The 27,752-nt window shown below is 43.7% G+C and overlaps 1 protein-coding gene across 9 annotated transcripts in view; it reads left to right on the top strand.

The window, feature by feature from the left end:
• Positions 1-27,752, top strand: part of KCNMA1 (potassium calcium-activated channel subfamily M alpha 1) — a 1,464,982-nt gene that overhangs the window by 899,306 nt on the left and 537,924 nt on the right. For all 9 annotated transcript variants that reach the window (XM_086922098.1, XM_086922095.1, XM_086922094.1 and 6 more), the window contains exons 8-9: positions 15,673-15,843; positions 20,090-20,181. In XM_086922098.1, the coding sequence (XP_086778224.1) occupies positions 15,673-15,843; positions 20,090-20,181 (263 nt within the window). The remainder of the gene's footprint in view (positions 1-15,672; positions 15,844-20,089; positions 20,182-27,752) is intronic.

Here is a 27,752-nt window from a genome sequence, read left to right as displayed (position 1 = left end):
GTAGTAGGGGCGCAAGCTACATTTCACTGATGAGGAACAAAAGGGCAGAAATGTGTCTGGGGTTGCTTATTTTCCTGTTCAGTCACAACACAGCCTAGTAGTGCAGCTGGACTTTTTGTTTTGTGGCAGGGCAACACATGATACCTCTTAGAAGGTGCAAATGAGCTAAAATGTTGCCCAGAGTAATAACCAGTTGCGATTATTATCAATGAAAGCATTATTTTCAGACAGTTTTAACCAGCTGCAATTAATACAGGTGGGGAAACAGGCACACTGATGGGCACTAATAAAAACCAACAGGGAGTGCCCTTAGGCCCAAAGCTCTGAATCGTGGTCCATTTTAAACTGTGTTTAAAATAGGCCAAGATTGAGAGATCTGGGGTTAAGCCTGAGAGCACTGCGAATTTTCACAGTGCCTGTCAGTGAATTAAAGCAACTAATATTTTTTTTTAAATTAAAAGATTTCCTTACCTGTTGCCTCATGCTGGGTACTCCTCTTCAACTCGGCAGCACAGGATCCAAGAGCTCCACCAATCAGCTCCCGTCTACCAATCCAGATGCTTCTGTCAGCAGCATAATAGAAGCACCAAGAATGGCTGGAGAGTGCTGGTGTGACACTCCCTAAAGCACTGGGGTTCTGTGATTGCTCTTCACCCAGTTGTTTGAGAGAGATGGGTTGGAGGCTTTAAAATGCGCATGTCGGACTGGCCATAACAAGATGGCTGGCCAAAGTGACATGCGCACTTTAAACCTGAATGGCACACTGGTGCCCCCAAACTTGCCTGCTGCCAGGATGAAAAATAAAAAGGTGATAAATGTTTTTTACATCATTTTAGTTTTAGTTTAGTGCTCCTCCGCTCTCATGGTGGCACCGCTGCTGTTTTCAGATTATCTAAAGCATTTCCACCCATTGCATTTTTGTCTACCAGAATGTCCTTAAGCAAGAACTTGGTACAGCCAACCATCTCCTACTACTTTGGGATTTTTACATCTGAGAATATAATCTCGGGTGCTCTATTTGTTATAATATCTGCTAACCCGTGTAGGATCTTAAAAACACATAATATAGCTACTCAAATGACATAATTCTAAGGTGCTTGTTACAGTGCATCAATGTATAGAAAGTGTTATAAGTGGAAAAATGTTATTGTACTATGAACTTCTTGAATGTGAGGTGTTATATATGCGTACAGGAGGATAGGGTGTTTGCAGCATGCCTACCCATCAACAAAGGGTCAAAGAGCAGCAGTTCAACCGCCACACCTGCTAACGGCCCTGCCGTCACTGGGGCCCCTGCAAAACTTACCTACAGGCATGGGGTACGATTCATAAAGGGCTCCGCACTCGTGACGGAGGCTGCGTAGTTGTGGCGGGTGGCCTGCAGTCATAGCAGGGGGCCCACAGTCATGGCAAAAACTCTGAACTGCAGTGTCTCATGGCGGAAGTCCAGCAGAAGTGAGGTGCCCCCACCATGATCGAGGGGCCTCTGCCACAAGGGCGGAGGACATTTGTGAATCAGAACTTCTATATGCCAGTCGTGTGTGCATCTGGATGGGATTCTATATCTTAGCTGTCAACATGTTCTATGTCAGGAGTTAGTAGCACATTCAGTCCCGAATTTTGCCTTGTATTCTAATAGATGAGTTCCAGAAGTCAGAACAGATAAAGGAAAAGTTTAAGTGCAAAACAGTTAAGGAAATACAAGATGTTTAATCTAGAGAGCTCTGCCATAATATGAGGGAGATTAAATTGTCATCTTGTGGATACAAAGTAGTACTGTACTTCAAAGATCCATGTGACATCACTATTCCTGGATCTAATCAGTCTCATTAAATATGTATAAAGGATATCAGATTTGAAAGTTAACAGGAAAACATACAGGTGCTCCAATGCCTTTCTCACAAAGGCAAAACACATTACTGTGTTTATTGTAAAATCTCTTAATTTATGATTAAAGTAAAATGTTCTGAATTTGTAAACCATATTATTTGTAAACTATCAAAACATAATTCAGGGAGATTTAGATCAACGGGGGGGGTAACTTTTAAATCCAAATAGCTCAGTATGGATCAATTTACACTACTTTTCAAAAGACTCATTGTGGGAAGGATGCCTCACTTAACTCTCCACCCTTTAAAGTGTTACTTTGAATCCTGTCAACTTTAGAGCAGTGTTAATGGTCTACTGTCCTTGCAAATGCATAATTTGCTGTAATATTCAACCCATCTCTTCCTGGCCGCGCCTAGCATGCCCTGGGATCACCCAACCCCAGACCACTGATCCTGCGTTCAGGAACTGACAATTTCTATCATCTGGCACCAATTCAATACCAAATAGTCCCTTTCACGCTAGGTGAGTTTAAACCAAACTTACCAATTTGTTCATCTTATTATCCCTTTCTTGGCGAAAAAATCTTTTATAGTTAATCAGGGTTTGGCAAAATAATATTAGAATTTTTAAATATCACCATAGAATAATCATTTCATAAAGCTAAATAAATTACATTAATAATGACAAACTCCTTTTGAGAGTTAGAAATGCTTTAGCTAATTAAATGTGAATTGCTCATCAAGTACGATACAGCTCAAATCATGAGTCATCACACAAAAGAAACATTAGCGAAAATAAACACCAATTGTACATCTTAAATGTCAGCGCAATAAGTGAGTGGATAGGCATGGAGACAGAAGAATAAAGACATTTGTAAAAAGATGTTATGCAAATTCAGATTATCATACTAACCAATCATATGAGGTTCTAGACATCTGAAAAGCTACCCTCTGACCAGGAGGGTTAGCTGGGCCCCTCAAGAAGAGTTAAGGAGCAAAGTCAAAGAGTCAGGATCAGCAGAACAACAGCTAGCCCATAGAATTTAGGAAACAGCAACACAGCTCTCTCCTCCCTCGCAAAGTAAGAAAACACGCTCCAACAACCCCTCCCCTTACTACTAAATATACTCTAAATTCACAAAAATTCACCTGGTTTTTTACATTTTGATTGGTCTGAAACAGGGGATGTTCAGTCACACCATTCTCTATGTGCCTAACTCATAAGCGTCTTATTGTTCTAACTTTGCTCATTGTAATCACTTCCAACAGAGGAAACTCTAGTATCTGGCTTCCATGTTTTGTTTGTCTCTCCATTTCGCTCATGTATCCATTTTTAGTACAAATGTCCTCATGCTCTGCTCGGCTATTCTTTTTATCTCTTCCTCTCTGCGCAACTTTGGTCATCATTAGGAGCTTGCGAAGGACCAATCACATTTTTCTTTCTCCCTTCTACATTTTTAATATGCCATGTTAATTCTAAAAGAACTCTCAGGCGTTTTCTGCAGGGCAGTAAGTATACTTCTAAAGAATACAAATACAAGTGTTATTTATCATTTTATAAAACTCCACTAATAAACGTTCTTTGAATACTTTCATTTGCTTTCTTTTCTTAGGAGCTGCAAAATATTTTCTAACTGTTAGTAAAAAATAAACTCAAGACCTTTGACTTATTTTCTATATTAGTCATGTGCATTTACGGCCTACTCTAACAGTCCCAGCATGCGTTTGCGCAGTTTTCATGTGTCCCCTTTTAGTCTTGCATGTTGGGGAGTTCAATCCGAGTAGGTTTTATTTCGTGAAAACCCTGCTCCATCACCACCAAACATTTTTGCTTCAATTTGTCCTTCAGAACCTGTCCCCTTCAGAACAAGTGTAAGGCACCCCCCTGCATAGTACTCTAAAATATGTGGGGTCAGATGCTTTTTGCTACACAAAAATCCGATTTTGATTGAGGGGAAGGTGGAAATATATAATTTGGGCACTACCATGGAACACTTGGCATCATTATTTTGTTGACATATTGAAATTGCACACTTTTATCTTTTAAGATCCAAAGAGCTAAAATGAATTGCTCAGAACTGCAAGAGTTTTTAGTAGAAGTCATAAAACCATGATGAAAAATCGAGTTCTTCAGGGTCATTAACTTATCTAAGGTAGCAGCTCTATTGGTTCGTCACGTAAGTGCCTGAGTCACCGTCTTGAAATTGTCTCTCTGGATAGCCAAGAAGTCCAACAGCCTTCACATGGCAAAGCCACGGAATACGCCCACCAAAGGCTGTGGTGTTTAGAATTTCCACCAGCTTTAACCCTAGCATACATGTTAAAAATCAGGATAAGCAAAAGGCCAACAGCGGAGCATCTTGCAGCATTCATTCATGCCTTGTAGATGTTTGCTGCACTGGTATCAATTTCACTAACTATAGTGGATTTGTTGCACAGGCGGCAAGTTTTCAATTTTTGTCAAAATGGGATGCAAAGGACAAGCTTACAAAAACTGACAGCAAAAAGTAATCTTTCAATATATTTCATATCTGAGTAACAAAATATTTGCAATTAACCATAGAGCTTCAAAATAAAAATAATTTCCTAAAAATAAGGGAGAATTTTGTACTCCGTCAATTAAACAAAAAAGTATGATTCTTGGTTATTGGTTATCAAGCTAAAATATTTAGGATTGTGTTTGGTTAATGGGGATAATGGACTAGTAAATCTAAATCATAGCCCATGGTTTGAGAAATCTGGTTGGTTAAGAAAAAAAGTGATAATTCATCAAATCTTTTTATGAACTAAAAAGTGGTGTTGGAGCATTAAAGAAAAAAGAAAACACTAAAATCTGTTGAATTTATAAGTGAGTCAATTCTAGTGACTCTAATTGAGCTCATTGTATATGTATGTGGTAGTGTCTTTCAGTGCACCCCAAACCAAAAGGGTTTTGCATTAACAAGGGCGCAAAGTAATCTTTTCGAACTTTTCAAATGTAATTAAACCTAGCTCAAGTTTAATGTTGTGTACCCACTTTTATCCGAGGTGGTCAAATATGCCCAGAGAATGAAAATATTGATGATGTGAAAATAGAATGGCTCGTGCAGTGACGTACAAAAAAGATTTCTCGAGGGTGGGAATCATCAGGTCAAAACCAGCTCATGAAAATCAAAGAAGGACAAGGACAAATTGACAATAAGTATAACTCAGACGCTAGGTGAGCATTTATTGTAGGTACCATAATTGTGACGCCATGAAGCAAGATGATTGGTGTCCAAGAGTTAAACTCTCTGATTTGGGTAACGGCAGTGTTGGGTTGACCAAGTAAATACTGATATTGCCAAATGGAAGGAACAACGTTGGTGGTCAAATGTTAAAGAAATCGAAAGCATGTGAACCAAATACAATTCTCTGCCGGGCATGTCTGGCAAGGTCTAGTTTTCAGATATTTGTAATCCTCTCCAATTTTGGCATGTTTTGTAATTGTGGGACTTGAAAAGCGTAAGTTATTTTTGAGTTTTGTGTATATTCAACATTTTCAAGAACATTTATTGCAAGTACTTTGAAAAGTGGATGGGGAGCGAAGAGTCATTAAGTTCATGCAAAAAATATGGAAGGACAAATGACACTGTGGCCATTACTCAGCTAATGGTGGATGAGGAATTGGGGTCTGTTAAGATGATTGCCAAGGTAGATGAGAGGTTGATCATGCAGGATTCTGGAGATCCATAGGTGAGTTTTGGGGTGTTTTACATTAAGCTCTTTCCAGGGCTATAGTGGTACTTGTAGCATTCATAGCACAGTTTTTTCCTATCTTAGAAAATGTTAACATGGACTGAAGTAGACACTGATGGATGGAGAACTGCATGGCCTTTTAACTGTTCCCTTAAGATTGTTCACACTGGATAAAAGAGAGGGCTGTCTGCATTGGAAAACATCAGTCAACATGAGACTGTGGTACTGGCCTTTGATGTTCGGACAGAGTGCATCATGAATGAATTTCCCGGTCCACTGCAGACCTCTGGGATCCCATCTCACTTTCTCCTCTCCATCTACTGAAGGAAGCTTGCACCTTCAAAAGCAGTGTTTAATCAAAGGCATACATTCCTGATTCTAGGATAATGGTGTGGGTTAAGAACTGATATTACTAGTTTTCGCTGTGCCAATTTAGATGGACAAATGTTCTCAGGATAGGCGGCTAAACTTTATTCACCTTGCCTCCAACTTTGGGGCAGGCTCTTCCCTGGTACGATTTCGGAAATAGTTGAAGACATGGCATTTTCCAACGTATTGACCTTTGATAGCTGATTCTGTATATACGCATCTTCTGTGTCCAACTCCTTCTAGAGGTTTGGAGGGCCTAGATGCCTTTGAATCAATTTCGCCCTGTTGAAATACCAAAACTGTCCTTAATTAAGTAGTTTGATACAGCTTTGTTGAAATAGCTGCCACAATACTTCTAGGTGTCACTCTTAACTATGCCTGTGCAAACCAGTGTGTGCATAAAATTCTGAATCACTTAAACACAAGGGATCTCCATTGCTCAGAAAGGTTTCACATATGAAAATTTTGCTTAATCATAGTTTGGTCATTAGAACTTTGGTGATTCAAACAAGTAGAAACAGTCACATAACGCATTGCTGTGATGGCTATGAAGAAAATTCTGAGTCAGAAGCAAAGTCCGACCTAACAATAACATAATTAAAAGAAGGAAATGTATAAGACAGGATTATCAAAGAAGCAATAACATGCGCATTGGACATAGAAAATGAGAGGGGAAAAATATGATCAGAGAAAAAAAGGGAGGACAAAATATGGTCACAGCCTCTAGGAGGAACATTTAAAATGCAGGAATAGCTTTGGAAGACTACAAGGACATGTGGAAAGGGCACTGGAAGAAATAGAGTGAGGTTGGGCTTAGCAACGTGAGTTAAAGTCACAGGGGCATATTATCAAGCACTGCGATAAAATTGTCGCTGCTTTAGCGGCAGGAAACTGCTGCTAAAACGGCGATAATGGGCTTGATAATATTTCCTTGTGAATTCCCATAGCAGCCCAGGTTCTGGTGTTAACCTGGGCTGCTATGGGAATTCACAAGGGCATATTATCAAGCCCATTATCGCCGTTTTAGCGGCAGTTTCCTGCCGCTAAAGCGGCGATAATTTTATCGCAGTTCTTGATAATATGCCCCACTGTTTTTGAGCTGCACAGTTATCAACCTTCCAGAGGGGACAAGCGAGGGTGGAGTGGAATAAAATTCTCACTACTGAAAATCACTTTGAAGCTTTTCCTTAAAGAAAAGTTTGGTGCTTAAGTCTCTCGTCCTTCATAGTACCATTTCCACTGATGAAGGATCGCATAACAATCTTGGCCCTTCAGAAGAGCACTATGCACGTTGTCTCTTCCACAACAGTTATGCAATAGCCTGATCCGGAGGGGCAGTTGTTTTCCCTCAACCTTTTATGTAACTGGAGTAAAACGTAGCTGCACAAGATAACACGAGTTGGGGATTTATTAACATTAGAGATTATGATGCAAGCTACCATGTTCTGGACGCTCATATATGTGTTGTCCTCCTGGTCTTGAGATGCTGATGTTCGGACACAGTAAACAAGTATATGGTTGTGCCCCAAGAAGAGAATTGTCCATTGTGAATCCAGGATAGTGTGGTCCATTTCTCTCGCAAAAATGTGATCATGTCACACCTACTTTAGCTACACTGGCTTCCTGTGTGGAAAATACTTATTTTTTACCTGCCTGTATGACATACAAGGTTTACCATGGCCAGGTTCCTTACTTTTTACTCCAAGAATTCCTGAAATAGAATCCAAGCAGGACCTTAAGATGAGCCAATAATATGTAGATTCCCCTCCCTTACATCAGGTGTCAAGCTGGGAATCCTGAGCATTCAGATATCAAGTAGCATCTATTTGGAACAGGCCTTCATTAGACCTGAATGCCTGGCCCAATCTACTGGGCTTCAGTAAGGCAAGTAAAGCCTGCTACCCTCCTCCTTGGTATGACTTCTTAAATGACATACAATCCCTCTTTCTTGTGCCCATAGGAGCAGTAGCGGCTGGTGGTGGGACTGGTGCGAGGTGGTAAGGCGGGGCGGGGGAGGAGCAAAGTGGGGGATAGTAAACTACGGCATATGGTGGAACAGAGGTAAGTAGGCAAATAAATAAAACAAATTTCATCGTGCGCGCTGCATTGCCAAATGCGATGCAGTGCACACAATGAAATTCGTTTTATTTATTTATTTGTTTACTTACCTCCTGTGGTGTTTTGCCTCAGGCCCACATGGTGAGATAGGACGGACACAGTCAGCCGGTAGTATGGTGCAATAACTGGCCAAGAGTATGTGGACCTGGGCCCTTTTATGGGCGGGGCCACGTCACTCGTGACACCCGTGATGGATGGGTGTGGGGGTGCATGTGTGTTCACCCCTCAAGGGAGTGGCTGGGAGTACAGCTTCCTGCTGAACACTAGAACGAGTCCAGCAGAACCCTACATTCCTCCCCAACTTCATTGAGTAACAAACAAAAACGTTAGTCTAACCTGTGGGGACAAAACAAACAGTTAACTAAACACCACAGGGTCCATCAGTCTTCTGAGTCAGGTGGCAGGAAGATGTCAGACATGAGCTGGTGACTTTGCTTGCAGCAGGACCATCTCGGCGGGCCCCCTAAGTTTAACCTGAGGTGTTCAGGACACGACCGCTGGCTTGGAGACGTCCGCTGCATGTCGTCAGTTCAGTGATGATGAAGTTTCTGGCAGTCTTGCATGGCTTCACTTTGCTGACGTCGGTGATGGTCTGTGGTGATTTCTAACAGTTCCTTATAGTGGGTCGCGTCATGAACATGGATGGAGTCCCAGGTGAGACTTCACGTAAGTGTTGCCTGATCAATTGTCTCTGTTAAACCGCTTGGCTGTAACCAATAACCTGCTGGTGGGGCAAAGTCTCTTCACACTCTCCCACCTGGGGAGGCCCGTTGCCGGGGTTGTTGCGGGACTGCAGGACGGCTGCGGTGGGGGCGCTTGTGTGCTGACTGGAGGCAGCTGCAGGACCACTGAGGAGCTGTTACTTAGTCGCACGCCCAACCCTCGAGGGTAGATGAGTCTTGGCCAAGACTTGCTCTCGCTGCCGCGGTTCAGGGATATGCCAGGTTCACAGGTAGCCTCTGGTCTCTTTTGTCAGCTGGTGTGGCAACAGTGTAGGACTCCAGTCCATCGGTACTCTCGGAGTGGTCTTTGATGCATGTGATGAGGGCTGGCGTGATGGAGGTTGCCAGCCATATGCTGAGTCGGAATAACTGGTGGTGTTGACTTGCTGGGATGTTTGGATGTCAGGAGAAACTCAGCAGCCCTGTGTCTCTGCCTTGCTGAGGTTAATCTTTGGTGGCAGCTTGACCAGTAGAGGGTGCGAATCCACTCTTGCCTGTCTTGGGGACACTGCCAACTCCATCTTGAGGCGGTGTGAGGAAGGACACTCCGTGCTGATCTTCACCCATGGCATCTGCGGTCAGGAGAAGAGATGCCTTTGGACTTAGACTGCAGATGCTCGGGATGGACGGTCACCTGGAGAAACGTTGGAGAGAGACGCGGTTTGTGCTTGCAGCGGCTTATGTTCAGTTCTTCGGTGAGGCAGTATCCAGGGCCGTCGCTCCTCCTTGGTGGCTGTCTGGTGTGTCAGGGTGTGCTCTTGGGTTGCTGTGAGTCCTCGGTCTTCTCCCTTTGTTGGTCTGTTTAGCCCACCTGTATTCATCCGGTTTTTGGGGTGACAGGGCTGTCACTCTCTTCTTTCTTCAAGGGCGTTGCACTTGGACCTCGAGGCGGCGCTGTCGTGGCGCCGGCTTCTGCTTTCGCTCCGGCACGCTCCTTGCTTGCTGGGTGACGTGACGTCTGGTCGCGTGTCGCTGGTTGTTGGAGCGCATGTTGCTGTGGCGGCCTGCCATGTGGAGTGTGCAACTCCTCTCTTGCCTGTCTTGGGTCCATGACACCTTCGTCTTCAGGCAGTGCGAGGGAGGTCACTCTGTGTTGCTTTCGGCCCACTGCGGGGCTTCGCTGGGGTAGTTGAGACGTGGATGCTCTCCTACCTGCGTTTAGTAGTGCTTCCTTGTGGAGATGTCTCTGTCTACTGAGTGCTCACCTGTGTGTCAGGTTCACTGGCGCTGCCTTCTGCGCGCATCTGACATGGTGCGCTCTGTCTTCTTCTGGGACGCTTTCTTCTGGCATGTGGTGTGCCTGGGGTGTAGTGAATGAATGAATGAATGACTACACATTTGTATAGCGCATGGTTACCCAGAGGCATCCCAGAGCTTAAGTGGTCCATTCATCTCTAGTGTGCAGTGATGCCTGTACACCCGGAGGAGCAGATGACACAACTTCTTCTCCGGCTGTGGCGTTGAGCGGCCACATGTGGTGCGTGTTTTGCACCAGTCGTTTCTTGTGCTGTCAAGGGGACAGCTTTCTTGAGACATTGCCGTCTGTTCTGCTTGCTTGCGTCGCTCAGCAGTGTGGAGTCCCCAGTAGTGCTCCTGCTGTGGTGGGCAATAGTTGATCCTTGGTGGGTTTCCTTGCCGTTTTCGCTTGTAGGGTGCAGAGAGCCACTCTTTGAGTACTCCCCTCTGAGGGCACGTCTTGCTGTGCCTGGTGCAGTTTGTCTCAGCGACTGGGCGTGAGCAGGCAGTGTCTCTCCTAATGGTGCTGTGCCCTCTGGGGTTTGCTAACTGCTGTTGCCGGCTGGTTAGCTGAGTGCTCTGTTGTGCTCTAGTACTGCTGGTCTGTAGGGTGCAGTGTAGCCACACCTGACGCTGATTTGCTGACGCCAGTCGCAGTGGGTAGTCAGTGTGCTGGACCACTCTTAGGATATGCCGGTGTGGATCCTCCAGCTTGGCTCACTTAGCAATCTCCTCTCACTGATCCCGCTACTTCCTGCAGGGTAGTGGGGTGTCAGGGCCTCTCCTCAGGCCTACAGTGGTTCTAGGACTGACGGTCATGGGGTGCGCTGGCTATCCACTCTGGCCAGGCTGTACGTCCATTCCTCAGTGCAGAGCTGTCGGTAGCCACAGTGTGGGAGCTGGGAATACCGTGTGGGGAACTAACTTGGTGCCACGGTGAAGTGAGCTGCCCGCTACTCGTGTGGAGTCTGAGGCATTTGCTGCAGCTCAGCCTTGTGCCTTGTTCCTGGTCGCAGCAGCTCTGTGGGTGCGTGGGCTTGGATCCCCCTGCCCTGGTGCATTTACCGTCCTGTTGGTTTTTCACTACAGGCTGTTTCTCCCTTGTGTTCTGAATTACGGTGGCTGCACTACCGCAGGTGGCCACCGAGTGTCAGTGCAGCACTCCGTTAGTGCCGGTCCTGACGTCTGTTCGTTAACACCATGCGCGCTAGCGGAATTCCGCTCGCACGCTGGGTTTTGCAGAAACGCACTTTACGTGACGAGCTGGGCTCGTCATCAGCGTGCGAGGAGGCTACGCCATGACGAGCCCAGCTCGTCATCAGCGTCGAAGGGGTTAAACTGTGGCCCATGCTGGTCCTACCTGCCTGCAACGTGGTGAGGCCACCCTGTGGGCTGTAGGTCGTCCGTGGAGGTAGGTGGAACCATTTGCCACAGGAAGAGGCAGGCTTTGCTGGCCAGGGTGCGGGGTGGCAAACTGGGTGGTGCTGCAGGCTCCTTACCGTGGGCCCTTTGTCTTTCACCAGGACTTTGTAGCTTTTGCAGGGAACACTGAGGTAGCGCTGCTGGTGTCCCTCATGAGTTTGCCCTGTATGCTGCGGGTCCAGGGAATGTCGGTGTGGGGTCACCGGTGGAGTGGAGAAGTGTGGCTCAGGGGTTAGAGGCGGCAGACCCGGGGCTCAATAATTCCACGGACTCAATAATTCTCGCTCCGGTGCCTACTCGACTCACGGGTTCACACTCTGCGACTCTGGGCAATAGCTTGCTTAATCTCCACAATGGCCCCTCGCGGCGGGATGCCTGGCTTTCACCTTGTGGATACCCTGCCGGGGTATCTCACAGGGGAATACCAGGACGGGTTCTCTAAGCAAGCGCATAGATGCCTGCGATGTGGGCGATTTGCGCTATATAAATACATTTACATTTACATTTACATTTGCCCACCACTTTCCCTCGCAACTCATAGTGCAGCTTTCCCGCTGACCGCCAGGTGGTGCAGACGTGTCCCACGCATCTGTGGCAGCCTCTCTCCTGCTTAGGCCTTGCTGTCCCGTGGGCGCTGTAGAGACAGATGCCGGTGCGAGATGGGGCACGGCGGTGGCAGTAAGTGTCCCTCTCTTTCTTTTCCTTGGTGCTACTGTCCGGGCGTGTCCGAGGGAGCACTGCAGCTTTACGGGAGGCTGGGAGCCAGACCGACAGGCGGGCAGGATTGCTTGCTCACATGGGGTTGTTGTGTGTGTTTGCAGGCCTCATGTGGGATTCCAGGACAGGGATGGCTCTGCATTATGCTAGTTGGAGCACCGTTGCTCACTTTATCCCGGCGACTGAGATGCAGGGGTGTGAGAACTGAGTAGCGGGGTGTTTATGCTGTGCAGCTTCTCCCCGTCCTCTGACGACACAAATGGCCCTGGCGCAGGCTGCTGCTGCCGGTGCTGGGGTTGGTCACGTCCCTCCTACCTCTGTTGTCAGTGCAGCAAGAGACTGTGGACGCCTCTGGGCATGGGTACTCAGAGGGTCTGAGCCCCGGCCGCCTCTCGCGCAGCGCTGGCAGAGGCAAGTCTCTTTGAGTCTGTCCACTTTCTTTGCCACTGACCTTCCTCTGGCTGTCCAGCATCCGGGCTGCAGCGGCGGTGTGTGGGTCCCTGCAGGGTCTGCCAAGACCTTCCCCATAACACCGATTCAGTCACTGGGCTGCGATTTAGGCTCTGGGTGGCCTTTCCTCCCCCTCAGCATGGCCACGGCTCTCGTGCTGGCAATGGGTGTGTGTGAGCAGCCTGTGCAGGCACCGCTGATCCTCTCAGGTCTAGGAGGCGGCGACTGGATTACATGAGGGGCTCAGTCCCCTCCGCAGACACTGGTGGTTGTAGATGGCTTGCCGGGGGAACTGCTTGCTGGGTTAATTTCCTCCCCCACGAGGAACAATGAAGCAGAGCAGCAGGCATGCGGGGTTAGCTACCCTCCTCGTCGCCAATGTGGTGTTGGGCCTGATCCAGCGCCCCTATAGAAATTCTGTCTCAAACTACACTACTCACTACCTAATATTCACCATCCTATAATATCACACAAGGCCCATATAACCGAGACAGAAATTGAGCAACTGAATCATGTGGCCTAATTAATCAAACTGTCTAAAATGTATATGTTCATTATATACAACTGCAGCATAACATTCTAACCGTTGATAAAATAATGTAAGCATTTAATTAAGCCACTTTTGGCCAATTAATCAACTGATGGTAACGACTAAATTAATCAAGACCAGCTTGACGTTTAAAGTCTTTTATTTTTGATGTTAAAGCATTTTATTTCAAATCACTTTATTAGCTCATTTTATTATTTGCAAACATTTTAATTAAATTTGTATCTTTTTATTCAGCTTAAAGGCACAAAAGTCTGGCATTTCAAAATTGCACAAAATCATGAATTAAAGCAAACATAAACCTAATTCCCTAAGTTAAGTTTTCTAACCTGAAAAGGAAAATCATATAATTTGCATTATCTTACGTGTCCCAAGAAATTGGACAGCACTTCGCCCTCAGGAACGATCAGCCCCGCTCCTCTCAAGGGGCCAAGTTTTTATACCTTTCTAATTCACTAATCTAACCAAATGATATTTTATAATGTCTTTCAGCAACCTGATTGGTTGCTAGTCGTCAGTCCATCATGAGGCCACTTTTTTTAATAAGCCAAAACGTCATGCCATTGTCCTTTTCACATGAGGCGACATCAGCTTCCGAGGATCGCTACATTCTACTGAAAACAGTTCAGTTTCCTCCATAACTCGCCGATCCGCCACTTGTCACTTCCTTAGCCTTGGAAAAATAATTTTCCAGAGCACAACTTGCTCAATAGTTCTGTTTAGACTTCAGTTTATTCAAAGAAATGTCTTTGTGGAAAAACTTTCCATCATGGCTGTGCTTGGCTCATCTCTGTCAGGTTAACCATTATTCTCCATAAATCACAGGCCTCAAGCCTTTTTCACGGGCTAGTATTCAAACAAACACAAAACAATAATTAATTCAGGTAAAGAAAGTCATTCTGTTTCCCACCCACCATTGCTAATGTTAACCCTTTAGTATAAGTCACCTAGCAGTAAGCACAAAGAAAAGCAGCACTTTAAAAATCTACCATTCTTCATAATGTCCAGCAGGATTCTTCATATATCTGAAAAAGATAAACAGACACAACATAGACAAAAGCACATATAAAATAAGCACATGCCATTAATTGATCAGCCGCATTAATGTTGACAAAGACAATAGGACAAACAAAACAACGTTAGTTATTTATTATAAAATATACTTGCGAATGCAACATAAAGCACATAACGTTAGTCCTGTGTAATGGTGTATGCAATTTTACTCTAGGTTGGTTTAGTATTACAAATCATGCAAAAACTCATTAATAAGATTAATCAAATTATGAAAGATTAACTTCACGAGCTAGAATAAATTTATTTCTGAAACTCGCTCCATCAGGCCTCAGGCCCACATGATGAGAAAGGACAGACACAGACAGCTGGTAGTATGGTGCGATAACTGGCTATAAACATGACCACCCTGACCCTTTTATTGGCGGGCCATGTCACTCGTGACATCTGTGATGGATGGGTGTGGGGGTGCATGTGTGTCCAGCCCTCAAGGCAGTGGCTGGTAGTACAGCTTCCTGTTGAACACTAGAACGTGTCCAGCAGGACACTACACCTCCGTTGGGCCCTATTCCATAGTTTACTACCCCCCACCCTGTTTCACCCCGGCCCTCCCCACCTCCCCGCAGCACTCCCACCCCCGGCCGCTACTGCATAGGAGCCGCTTTTTGAGTGATGACAAAAGACTGATTGAGAGTGAAAGTTGCACTGAATAAACACCCATAATAAATAAATAAATGCAACATTATTACAACATTCACATAATATGATGAATAGGCAATGAATCTAAATTAAACTGATCTTTATAGTAAACATCTTGCACACATACAGCCCTCCTGCACCACACTGGTCACTCTTTTTCTAGAACTAAAAAGGCAAGTTTAATATCCTTAGGTAATGATGGATAAAAAAAAAAGCAATTATCACAGCCAACTTATAAAACTGGAATTGGTTGCACGGCTGAAGAAAATCAGTCATAGCAAAAGTATATTATGTATTTTGTGCAGGGATTGGAAATCACTAAAGCTTGGGCAAACTAAGTTGAGAAATGTTGAAAAACCGCTGACAAAGGGCTTCTGGTTTGAACATGAAACACAATTCAAGCCCAACAGGACGGTCTTGAGTTGTTATGTAATTTGTTTGTATTTTATAAGCCCAACGTAGTGAGTCCTTGCCAAAGCTCTTTGCACTGCAGGGTATATATATCAAAGGGTTGCGTCGCTTTAGCACCAGAACGGAGTGCACCTTGTGTAACCTGAGTGCCCTAAAAAATCCAGAGTAACGCAACACAGCACAAATCACTGAATTGCATGACAGGAAATCACCACACTGCCATGCAACTGACAAAATTCTGACCCTGTGCTGTAAATTATTGAACATTGAATTATTTATTTATTACCGGGCGCAATCAGCAGTAGAGCCCCAACCCCTTTGTTTCCTCCATTACTGATACTTCATTTCAACTATTCTTTCTTTTAGTTATGTTGTTTACTCACCTGCAACCATTTTTGTTACTCCTCTCTGGTCTCTTTTGCAGGTGGAGAATTCTGGTGACCCTTGGGAGAACTTCCAGAACAACCAGCCGCTAACATACTGGGAATGCGTGTACTTGCTGATGGTCACCATGTCCACTGTAGGTTATGGAGATGTCTACGCCAAAACCACGCTTGGGCGACTCTTCATGGTCTTCTTCATCCTCGGCGGATTGGTAAAGCAGCAGTTTATTCCTTCCCTGCTTGGATTTATCAGATTTTTATAGTCTCACCTTGGCCTTCCCAGGCTAGGTGTTTAACCTAAAATCTGGTTCAATACCCATTGAACGGGTTGGAGTGAGGCATGGAAATGTCATTGTTCTGCACATTATTCCAGTGTGTGAACAAGTGTGCTGAATTAATGGGACCAGTTATGGTTCCCCTACTCGGTTGTTACAGTGGATGATGCAGTTGGTTTACGAACCCTATCCACCTTTGCGGTGCCTGAAGTAGTTTGACTTACAGTGATAGTAGTGACTGTTTACGTGGCATTCGAATCAGCAGATTACTCTGGCCCGACAACTAGGCCCCATCAGCAGGCGCTTCCAATAACGAACAGCCTTCACCTGGGCAGACCAGAATTTTAAGTTTGAGAAGATGAAATATATTTTTTTAAAGTCTCAAAAGAGGAGGACACTATTATATAGTGTGCTGTTTGGTTTTGCGGTGAAATTACTATTTTAGTCTGAAGTCATTTCAGGAAAGCGTTGCTAAATTTGGAATGTAGTTTACCAAACGAAAATAGATCATGCACATTTTCTTTCTGAATGTGTTATACCTCTCGGTGCCATGTGACTTGGTGCATGACCAATTATAATTTTAGCATTAAAGTTTTGCTAAGATGACAAACTCCACTACAATATGATCCTACAAATTTACAAAATTTCAGTTCTGGGGGAAATGTCCCCCCAAAACCTTTTTGATAGATTTGCTCAATGGAAAAACATTTTGCTTGCAAATTATTTTGCAAAGAAGTATGAGTTGTACATGAGTTGTACATTTAACCCATACTTTCTTGGACAACTATGTCAAGTTAGCAACATATTAAAAAAGTCAAAAAGTCAAAAAGTTGTCAAAAGCCAACTTTGCAATTCAATTACCACTGCGTGAAATGTGCTAACAATTTCAATCTGGCCTTTACTTCTTTCAATAGCTTAACATTCAGCCATGCAATCTGACTGTTCATTAGTCAGAATGGCTCCAAGTTTACTTTTGCTGGTAGACATGTACAGGATATTTTAATAAATGGTATTTATCCTGGAACAAGTTTGACATTTTGACACAATTAGTTTACCAGAAAATAACTCTCACGTGACCTCTGAGTTGGTTTTGCACAGGTTGGTTCACATGAGGCTTCCTGATGCTGGAAAGTCCTGCAATGTGTCCTGTAGCTTCAACTGATGTTTCCATTTCTAGGCAGACGTCTTCTGGGCAACCTTGAGAAGTAGCTCCGCGAACTTTGTGAATAACCCCTGATGGAACACCAGCTGAGCGACCCAGAAGCACCATCTATTCTGGGGACTGTGGGTTCTAGGATTTACTGCTACCCACAAGCTTTGAGAGGTATGAGTAGTGGCTTTGGAGTTGTGGGTAGTAGCCAGGGTCATAACCAGACAGGCCCATGGGTTGTAACTTGTATCGCCGGCTTCATTTGATCAAGGGCAATACTCTGATATGCTGACCATACTTGTCCATTACAGGTCTTCATGTGTGATAGCCAGTGACTGTCAATCAAACTGAGGGACACTTATACCCCACCACCAAGGATGCCAACCAGCTGTTGGTCATTAGCTAATATATATCCAGTTATGGGTGGTTCTAAACCCGCCCTGGAAGTTCGTGCTCCTTTCTGTCTTGATTTCAAGTTATTTCTAGAATGTTTAGAAAGAAGTATGGGGTGACGTGTGTGACACACAGGCCCCTTCAGGAGAGATTGGAAACCCCCATTGGAGGTGGAGCATGCCCGCCTACGTTTCACAGAATTTGAAGGGCTTGAAGGTTACCTGCTTTCAAAGGTTTTAGATGGCAATAAGTCTGGGCTTGGAATGGGCTTGGAATAGCACGTACTGCCTGTGGTATGAAGGGAAAGCCTTGTGTGTGCTTTAAAAGTCAGGGTTTGTATCTTCTTTAATGAGCATACATGCTTGAAATTCAGATTTGAGGCCTGTAAAAGTCTGATGTGTCTGTGCTTTCAAAGCTCTGACGTGTCTCAGTTCTGATCTGTTCTCTGTGTCCTTTTTAAAGGCCAGATTTGATCGGGTTTGGAACAACCATTGCCTCCTGGTCTTTTATCTTGAGAGCATATACAATGCTTTCAAAGGACCAGACATCACTGTGCTTTGAAAGACATATAGGCATGAACTTTAAAAGTTTGACGCTTCCTAGTACGGGGCAGACAGTGCTGCCTGAGTCCAGATGGTCAGACGTACCTCTGCTGTCAACAGCCAGACCTCCTGACTTTTTTGAAAGACCATCCAGCCAATGCGAATGCGTCAAACCTCACTGCACTTTTAAAGGCCAGGCCTGCCAATGCGAATGGACCAGACCGACAGGGTCTTTGACAACTAGACCTGCCAATTTTCAAAAGTCCCTTGAATGAACAACACGGCTTGTACTAGCAAAGGACAGGTCTACCTAAGAGATCCAGAGCGTGAATAGATAATCTGCTTCAAAGCCAAGTAAACAGTCACTACTTTCTGTTTGAAGCCCTTCCCCTTGCGGTGATAATGTGTTTGCTGAACCAAGTTACTGCTCTTTTCAAGGCACTATGGCGGTTTCAGGAAATTTCCCTTCCCCGTGTCCCTTAACCCTCAATTCCAACAAACACTGCGTCTTGGGACTGCACTTAAAAGAGCTTTGCCCACACAGGAGATGGGCACATTTTGGGCTTTCTGTAATAGCTGACTGTGTGGCCCTAACACACCTATTGCAATAGTGATGTTGCTGTTTTGCACCATAGATTACCTATTACATATATTGCATTGGTTCCCCTGCAATGGTGAACTGACATTTCCAGATTACATAAACTGCTGCTGCAATTTTGCATCAGCATTTCCAGATTGTATTGAATGCATTGGTTCCACTGCAATTTTGCACCGACATTCCCAGATTACATACATTTTTATTGATGTGACTGCACTTTTGCACCAACATTTCCATAGAAGACATTGGTGCTGGTTCAGTTGTCCATGAACTATTGCACCACCTGACAAATTCGGAAATAAAATGGGTACTGAATGACCAGTTCAAAACATTTGGAACTTGTCGGTCCAAATTTCTGTGGAAAATTGGACCAGCACGGGTACAATATATGGAATCCGAAAATGTCAGTTCTAAATTTCACCTCTATAATATATATAATTAAGCCCTATGTAGCCTATACCTTGTGGACACATAAAGCACTTCCAAATAAAGCTATACAGGATCCCACGCTGCTGTTTTCGAAATAGGCCACACATAGCAACAAGCAGGGAACCCCTTTTCTGACGCGCCCTTTACTAAAGGCCGGACAGATAAATAATGCCCAATAGCAATTCATGCTTTGAAAACAGCAAAGTTTATGTTTAGAAAAAGGTAAGTGCTAATGGAACCTAAATGCATATATATATATATATATATTATACTGTATTGTGTGTGTTTATAATTGATATATATATACTGTATGCATATATATATTTATATATCTATAATATACATATACAGTATATATATATATATATTTAGATCTTCTAGAATTTGTTAGACACCAAAAGAACTTTACACATTTGGTCCCTCAAAAAAAAAGGCAACTTGGCAACAGCTCTTGCATGAGCAGCCACAGACGAGATGTTTGTTGGACAAAACATGGCAGACTGATAGATTTTTTTCCTCCTACTACCTTTTTTTTCTATCATGTGATCTTTCCAAACAAACTTTTTGAACTTTTAGAGAAATCCTTTTTTTATATTACTCGTCTGAGCCGAAACTGATGCCCAAAAATCATAAAAAATATATATATATATACATTGATCTATTTACTATTACTTTTGAATTGGGATGAAGAGGGAAAGAAAAGATTGCGCAATCCTTGAACACAAACTTTGTGAGCTCCAGCAACCCTTCCTACCACATGCATGCACCCAGACATATGCACCTGCCAAGTCCATGCCTGCACAAATGCATGCACCCATCCAGAGTTGCACAAACGCATGCACCCATCCAGAGTCACACAAACACTTGAGATGGGCATCGCTGAAGAGAAGACTTTTAACTTTTCCACTTGAATCTTCATACTTTTCAAGATCTTTTTATTTTTGATAACTTTCATGGATTTCATTTCTTTAGCATTTTCACAGCTGAGGGACAGCACTTCTAAAAAAGTATTATCCCCTTTCTTGAGCCTCTCTTTTTAGTCTTCTCTTCTGTCTCCTGTCTTCCTCCTAGGCCATGTTTGCCAGTTACGTCCCTGAAATCATAGAGTTAATAGGAAACCGCAAGAAATATGGTGGTTCCTATAGTGCGGTTAGTGGACGAAAGTAAGTATCTCCCAGGAGGCTCTGCGGCCTCTGCTGCAGTGGACACTCTCTGCATGCCATTCTCTTTGTTTTCTTGTTTCACGCATGTAGGCCATGTTTGCTCGCTACGTGCCAGAAATTGCTGCTCTCATCCTTAACCGGAAGAAATATGGAGGGACTTATAACTCAACCCGAGGCAGAAAGTAAGTCCAATGCAAGAAGGTGTGGCTGTGTGATTTTAAAGGTATTCCACACTACTGCTCCGGAGCACCGGCTTTGAATATAAAGCCGCCTTGGAGCAAACCCACTCTACAAGGGCTAGCACCCAAGTCTTAGTTATCGTGTATATGCAGAGATGATATTTCTGAAGCTTGCTGCCTCCTCTCATGCCTGGTGTTGTTTACCTACTCAGGTTTTTTGTGGTGGTTTTGACTTAAAAAGTGTGTCTTACTTTCAAAACTTGTCATATCAAATCTTTGGCATTCATTGGTGCTCCACAGGGTCTTAGAGTGTCAGTTATCCTTCTGGAGGCCCATAAACCCTTTACACTGATATCAACATGGAAAGTCTCTAGGGCCCTTTCTATACACTCAATTGCCTTCCACAGATCATACCTCTCATCACTCAGCGATTCTAACTTAATATCTGCCATCTCTCAGGTATCTTTCAATATTCCGTTGAATATTTGGAACCTGGTAGACTAGCGATCTATATAACACCTATGTGTTTTTTCATGTAGCGCTAAGAAGTCAGGAGTTTGATGCAATGCTTTTGGAACATTTCAAAACACATAACAAACTCTCTTTCTATATGTTGTGTGCCCATTTATATAAAGTCCTGCTATTGTTGAGACATTGGTTGTGATTCCTAAATCATTCAGCTCTCACCCATACTGCTTACAGCTGAAGCTACTCCCCCAAGGAGTCACATGCTATGATTTTCATGAAGACCAAGTGTGGGATATTGATCTCAGAATACCTGCTTAATTAGGTCTCTGTATGGGATGCTGACAACTGGTTGCCTGTTAAGAAGTGTGGCTGAGCACTGAACCAATATATACAAATATAAAGAAATGTATCTCAGGTGTCATACCTTACATTTTCCCAGCGAGTCATATCTGCATAGAATTGCCAGCCAGACCTGCCTTGTCCTCTGTGTCCTATGTGCTCATTCAATTGGGGTAAATAACAGAAGTTAGCAGCCCCATAGAACAGGGACAATTTGTGAATTTACTGGGGACACGTATATTTCACCTGAGTGAAACTCAGAGGGAAAATGAGGCATTAAGAGAATGTAGGCTCAATCGGGTGCAGAATTATGTATTCCCTGTAAAATTCCTCAGTTCTGAGTGTATCCTCACATGTAACCTGTAAACGCCCCAGGATCTTCCCTAGCTCCCTTCGTCTCCCCTGGACATGGAGATGCTGGTAATTCCACTGGAGCAGGAAAAATTGAGATTAAAACCAGGGTCCTCATAATGAAGACCTATTTGTAAACCAACAATGCAGCTTCTCAAATCCCTTTGCTTGACTGTTTTTCTAACTCGCCTGGCAAGTGGTAGACTTAGGGACTGATTTATATCTTGGTGAAGAGGGAACTCTGTTGCAACGGCTATGGAGTATCCTCCTGCCAAATTTGGATGAACCATAGTTTGAAGGCAGCAGTGACTACTCCATCTCTGCTGTGATAAAAGTCCTTTGATGGCCTGACGGACTATGGGCCGTAGGAGGTTTGGCAATATGTCCGCCTGACTAATTTAAACGAGCGGCCAAATAGCTGTTTTTTACTGCTCGTCATCATCAGGGAAAACCTGGAAGTATGGGACACTGAAAAATGCTCATTGTACCCCTTGCCTTGGGAGGAAATTCCAATAGAGAGAGAAGCATTATTTTTTTCCTTGAAAATCCAGTTTAGCGACTTTCTTGTTGAAAATTAAAAAAAATGAATTTGACGTACAGCTCCATCATATTCGACAGAGCTGTCCAGCAAAGTTACAGTGCATTGGCTGGTACCGCCATGATGGCGGTTCCTCTAAATGCTTGAAATGTCCTCTGCACCAGTGGACATTTCAACATTTGTCAGGGAGTACCTCTGTCAGGGCAGCAGAGTAATTTACTCTGTCAACCTGGCAGAGAATGGGCATTTGCCAAATTCTAAATCCGGCCATTAGTTGCAATGCAAGCATCTAATACCAAACATTTATATCAGACACACAAGCTTGATCTTTTCATGTTCCAATTGTTTATTGGGCCACTGAATAGGAATTGCCAAGTGTTTCATTCCCAGACAGTAACCAACTTCTGTTTGTCAGGTACATGGTTACTGTGGCAACTTCCATACATCATGACTTCGCAACAAATCCAGGGCTACTACCTAACCTTCTCTCCACATTTCCTGCAAACATAACATTTATATAATCTGATGATCAGCAACACTTTGTCCAGTCATTATATTGTGTGAGCATATTGTTACCCTTAGGCACCATATTAGTGGTATGCCCAGAAAATGAAAGTATATGCAGTTATTTAATATAATATAAGAGCAAGTGTCTTGAATATTTCTGGACGGCTAGTTAAGATGTTTGCGGACTACTCTGACAACCGAGGGTCAAAGGCTAGGGTATTTAAAGGAGAGTTTCACATGTAGAGCTAGAATCAGAAATAACTTTTGTTTGACTTGTAAAAGGCATTTTGTTCACTCGCTGTCAATACCTTTTACAGTGCATTCAAATACATCTACACAGAGCTCCAAATTTAGCCACCACAATGCTTGATTTAATTTATTGGGCATACACTTTATTTAAGAGTCTATCAGTTAAACCATCAGCACATCCAATTTGTCATACAATTATGAAAGCTTGAATTCCTCATCCCAGATATGGCTTTTCCTTCCTGAGATATCCACGACGTGTACCAGTTGACAAATCTTTTTTCTGATCTAAGATGGCAGTCGAAACCATAGTGGAAACTCTGGCCATCTGGTTGAGTGTATGTAAATCGTGGATAATGTTGTTCTGTCCATGAACATAGAAGCAGCGATGGTGCCAGGAAGATCCTGGTTCACTAGAGGGCACAGATCTTAGTTCAGATCCCTTAGATCATTGAGAGTCTGGAACATGGAGGATGAAGAGTGCATCATCCACTTATAGTTTCAGGAAACACAACACAATCTACAGCAGTGTAATAAACAGTGTAATAAGTATATAGGTTTTTGGTGCCGTGTTGGTGTTCAGTGGATTATTGTTGTTAACCACCTGGTGCGGTAGTACACAGGCATGAGGGCAAGCTAGGCCATGCTTCTGAAATATCATCCTTTTGAGCAAACTTTTGCTTTTTCTTTGCAAACAATATTGCTAGCGAGCTTCCCTATCACTTTGTCTTTGCTTTTTGAAAATGGTGCATAAAGGGTGTGCGGTTTTCTGCTTAATGCTTTAAATGTTCTTTAAATGTTTGTTGCAATGTAAAGAGCACCAAAAAGCAAAGGAGATGAAATGTGAAAGAGAAAGTTTAAGTTTTTTTAAAAATAATGTGAAATAGCAGGTCTCCACTGGTCCACCGGTCATAGGGTGCCACTGTGAGAATCTTCCCCACAAAAGAGGGGTTCTTTACTGCAACTGGTGATGTCCAAAGTACTACCTAAACATTACCGGATGTCTGCTCAAGACTTCCCATTGTTTGCTCCTATTTTCCAAGTGTTGTTTTTCAGCAGCCACCAAATAAACCAACATTTTTAAGACCTGTTTTTGTTTTAGAACTTATTGAAAGTTTAGCCTTTTGTTGTAATCTCTGAACATACTGTTGATGTGAGAGTGCATCTCATCAGCAGAATAGTTTGCCTAAACATTTTCTTCAATTTTCTGCACTTTTTACACACATCATTCCATTATCTGTCGCCCTCAATAATCATTCAGCGATGATTATGCCTAGATTAGTGTTACCAAGCACTGGAGAGGCAAGTAAACTACATAGTGTTCCATGATCATTGGTCATGATATTTCAGTGTTACCTCAGGCCTCATTGGAGCCTCCTACACAACACCTTGCTAGGTTATGGACTTTTGTGCAATATTTGTAATTTTTGGGGACCCCTTCACAAGTTCTTTAACTGTGTGTATATATATATATATATATATATATATATATATATATATATATATATATATATCACCACACGCCCTCCTCACGAAAGAGCAGAGGCCACAACGGGGGACAGCACGGAAGCACTTTATTTCTTACATGAATGGCGAATGCATTTCGGCATGAACTTGCCTTCCTCTGCGCCCAAGTATTTAAGTATTCAGTAGGCTTCCTTCATGGCAATGTTGCAGTCCTGCAGCCTTTTGTATTCCAGTGAATAGGCTCCGCCCCAAATGATGTTTTCCCACCTGTTGCAACTCCCGATGTAGTTGCGGACTGCAATGCCCAGAATGCAATGTTTTGCTACCAGGTAGGTGATGCGTGGAAAGGCTAGTGAACCAGATGGTGGGCGGTATGCAGGACTCCGATATTGTAGGATATATATATATATATATATATATATATATATATATATATATATATATACACATATATATATATATAAAAATATATATATATAGTTAGAACCTAGTTTCCATAGGAAAATGGTTTTTTGACTTGCTTATATCTTTGGCGCAGTTTAACAAATCTTCACGAAATGTTCCCAAAAAAGTTTCATGTTGGGTCTTGTTGTGAATGGGAAAGTTTCAGGGTTGTTTTGTCAAGCGGGAGCCCAGAAAATGGGGGGGTAAAAAAATCTGTGTTTTCCATAATAATTAATATAGGAATTTTAGACAAGCCTACAGCCTGAACTGCTGAACAGAATTACACCAACTGTGTCAGAAAGCTAGATGTTGGTCCGGGAAGTGATCTTTTTGTGATTTGGTGTAAATCTGTTTAACAGTTTTCGAGATATTAAAGAAAATCTAAATTTGTATATCTAGAGGAGCAAACCCTCCACAAATCCTCCCTATCTTGTGCAGAGATCTGAATGGCTGCCACCAATTCAACCAGGAATTGTTAGGAGCCATTTGTGGCTCGGACACAGCTGAGTCCCAAAAAAAGGTTAAAATAAAAGAAAAGGGGGCTGGGTAGGAATACTATGGCCCCCTAGCCTTGCTGCGGGGGTCCCCCTGGGACCCCGCAAGGGTAAAATGCATTAAAAAAATTATTTGCCATGAAATCGCTGCATATTCGCGAATTCGTGGCAAATATCTTTAGAAGCAAGCGCGGTCTCTCGCACTTTTTGAAACTTTATTCCCCAGATGGGCCAGGTTCAGGAAGGTATTTGATAAAAGAAGGAGGGGCACCTGGTGCTCCCCTCCTAGGGCTCTTTTTAGCCCTGGGGACCACCACCTCCCCGGGGATTTATTTAAATATGGGTGAGGCTACTTGGACCGCCACCATTTGGCTCATTGAGCTCCAGGGACCACTACCTCCCCAGGTCTTTACAACATAGTGGATGGGGCAGCACTGACCCCCATCCTTTGGCTTTAGTATGCCCCAGAGACGATCACCTACCCAGAGCTAAATAAATAATGAGGGGGCAGCATGGACTTCCCAGGTACCGCCACCTTCCCAGTGCCAAATACATATTAAGTACTGGGAGGTGGGCCGCATGGCTTCCCTCCCAAGCCATATATGGCCCGGAAACCCTCTGGAACCATTAATGGCCATCGGGACTGCCAAGCCCCATGTTCAGATTTTACTATCTCCAGCGGTGCCCTCCCTCAGGAGATAGCTGCTTGCTTTTGCTTGGCAGCAGCTGTGACAGCTCCCACCAAATGAGAGCTAACACTAGCTCTGCACCTAGCAAGCGGGAGCTGTCAAAGTACTCCTGTTTGCCGCCTGTTTCCGTGCCCGCTATCATGTAGGCAAGAAAACTGATGAAAAATTGCTCCCACGTGCAGGAAGCTGCATAGCTAGACGCTCCATTCATACAGGAGCAATGCCGGCTACCACAGGAGTCAGGGATATGGCTGGGACCAAGGGGGCCTTGCGGCTCCCCAGGCAGTCCCCATGAGAGCAATTGGGGGCCCAGGCAGGGCCAGGTCACCCAGTTAGATGTGTCCAGACCCCTGGAGTTGGGGTCCCCAGGACGGAAATTGGTCCGGGGAGGGGGGCCGTACAGCCCCCATCACCCATTAAGTTTTGATTAGGCCGTTCTGACCCTAATGCTCATTTCACAGAAATTAAACCTCAACGGGAAGCACTTACAGAAATAAACAAAGCAAGTGCCCCAGTTGAAGCTCCACTTCGGTAAAGGACAGACTATCCTGACAGCCTGAGCTTGACGATGCAAAGCAAGTGTGTTTTCTTGACAATTCCACATTGAAAGACAATCATAATGATTTGTGGCTGTGAATGCATCGTTGATCTATTGGAGCGCAATATGTATTAACTGTAATGAGTGGGTTCTTTTTTGGCCTTTCCTGGTGAGAGAAGAGTCCATGGTTCTCCCTTTAAATGACTGTGAGTATATAAATGTGCAAAATCCCTCAAAACTCTACCCATTTGGCCCCACCCAGTTCACCTTAGAAGTATGTATTTGCATTGGTCTTCCCAGTTTTTGTCAGGATGATGGACAGTTTACCAAAAGGACCCCTAATGCGTTTCCCGCCGATTTTGGTGACACGTTCTTGATTCAGTGGAATATGAGGACATCTTCACCAAACAAAGAAGCACTTACTTCATATAGTTAAGAGGAAGGACCCTTGTATGGTGGAGATTCAAATCTCTGTAGTCTCATCATCTTCTCTAAAGAAGGATTCATGTTATCACAGATTTCTGGATGAAGATGCATGAGAAATTATCCCATTGCCAAAACTCAAATAAGGTCACTGTAGACATTTCCTCATGGTGTATTATGTAGCTGTAGTGTAGAATATGAAGTTGATATTTATTCAAGGAGGGAGAAATTGTTAATAAACCAGTAGAAATTATTGCAGTTGGGTAGACATTTTGTCCAAAGCTGTGGACTCTTGTTGGATAAAGGGGCAGGTAATGTTCTGTTTGTGAGCAGTCACTCGTACAGCTACTGATACACCCATACATACAGACACACCCATACAGACACCCACTCACAGACCCATTCTGCCACTTTCACATCTACCCATAGACCTAGTCACTAACATACTTACTCACTGTCCCATGCAGCCACTCACACAGCTACTCAGACAACCACAAAACCATTCCCACACCCACTCACTGACCCATACCGCCACTCACACACCTACTCACTGACCTATACAGCCACTCACACACCCACTCTCAAAGGTTACAGGATACAGTTAGGAAATAAAAAAAAAAAATCTAAGAAATACAGTAACAAATCCAAACGTTACAGGGTGCGTTATAGTTAGGATATAACATTTAAAAATACATAGAAATTCACTGTAGAATCCACAGGTTACAGGGACGTTATAGTTAGGAAATAGAAAAAAACCTAAGAAATTCACAAAAACAAACACAAGTTACAGGTGGGTTATAGTTAGGAAATAGAATTAAAAAACCTTAACTGAAAAAAACAAACTTTACAGGGATGTTATAGTTAGGCTCAGATTTCACTCATTCAAAA

Source organism: Lissotriton vulgaris, chromosome 5, assembly GCF_964263255.1.
Source record: "Lissotriton vulgaris chromosome 5, aLisVul1.2, whole genome shotgun sequence".
NCBI classification, from domain to species: Eukaryota; Metazoa; Chordata; class Amphibia; order Caudata; family Salamandridae; genus Lissotriton; species Lissotriton vulgaris.
The sequence above is the reverse complement of the archived record's forward strand: the minus strand, read 5'-3'. Positions and strand labels throughout refer to the sequence as shown.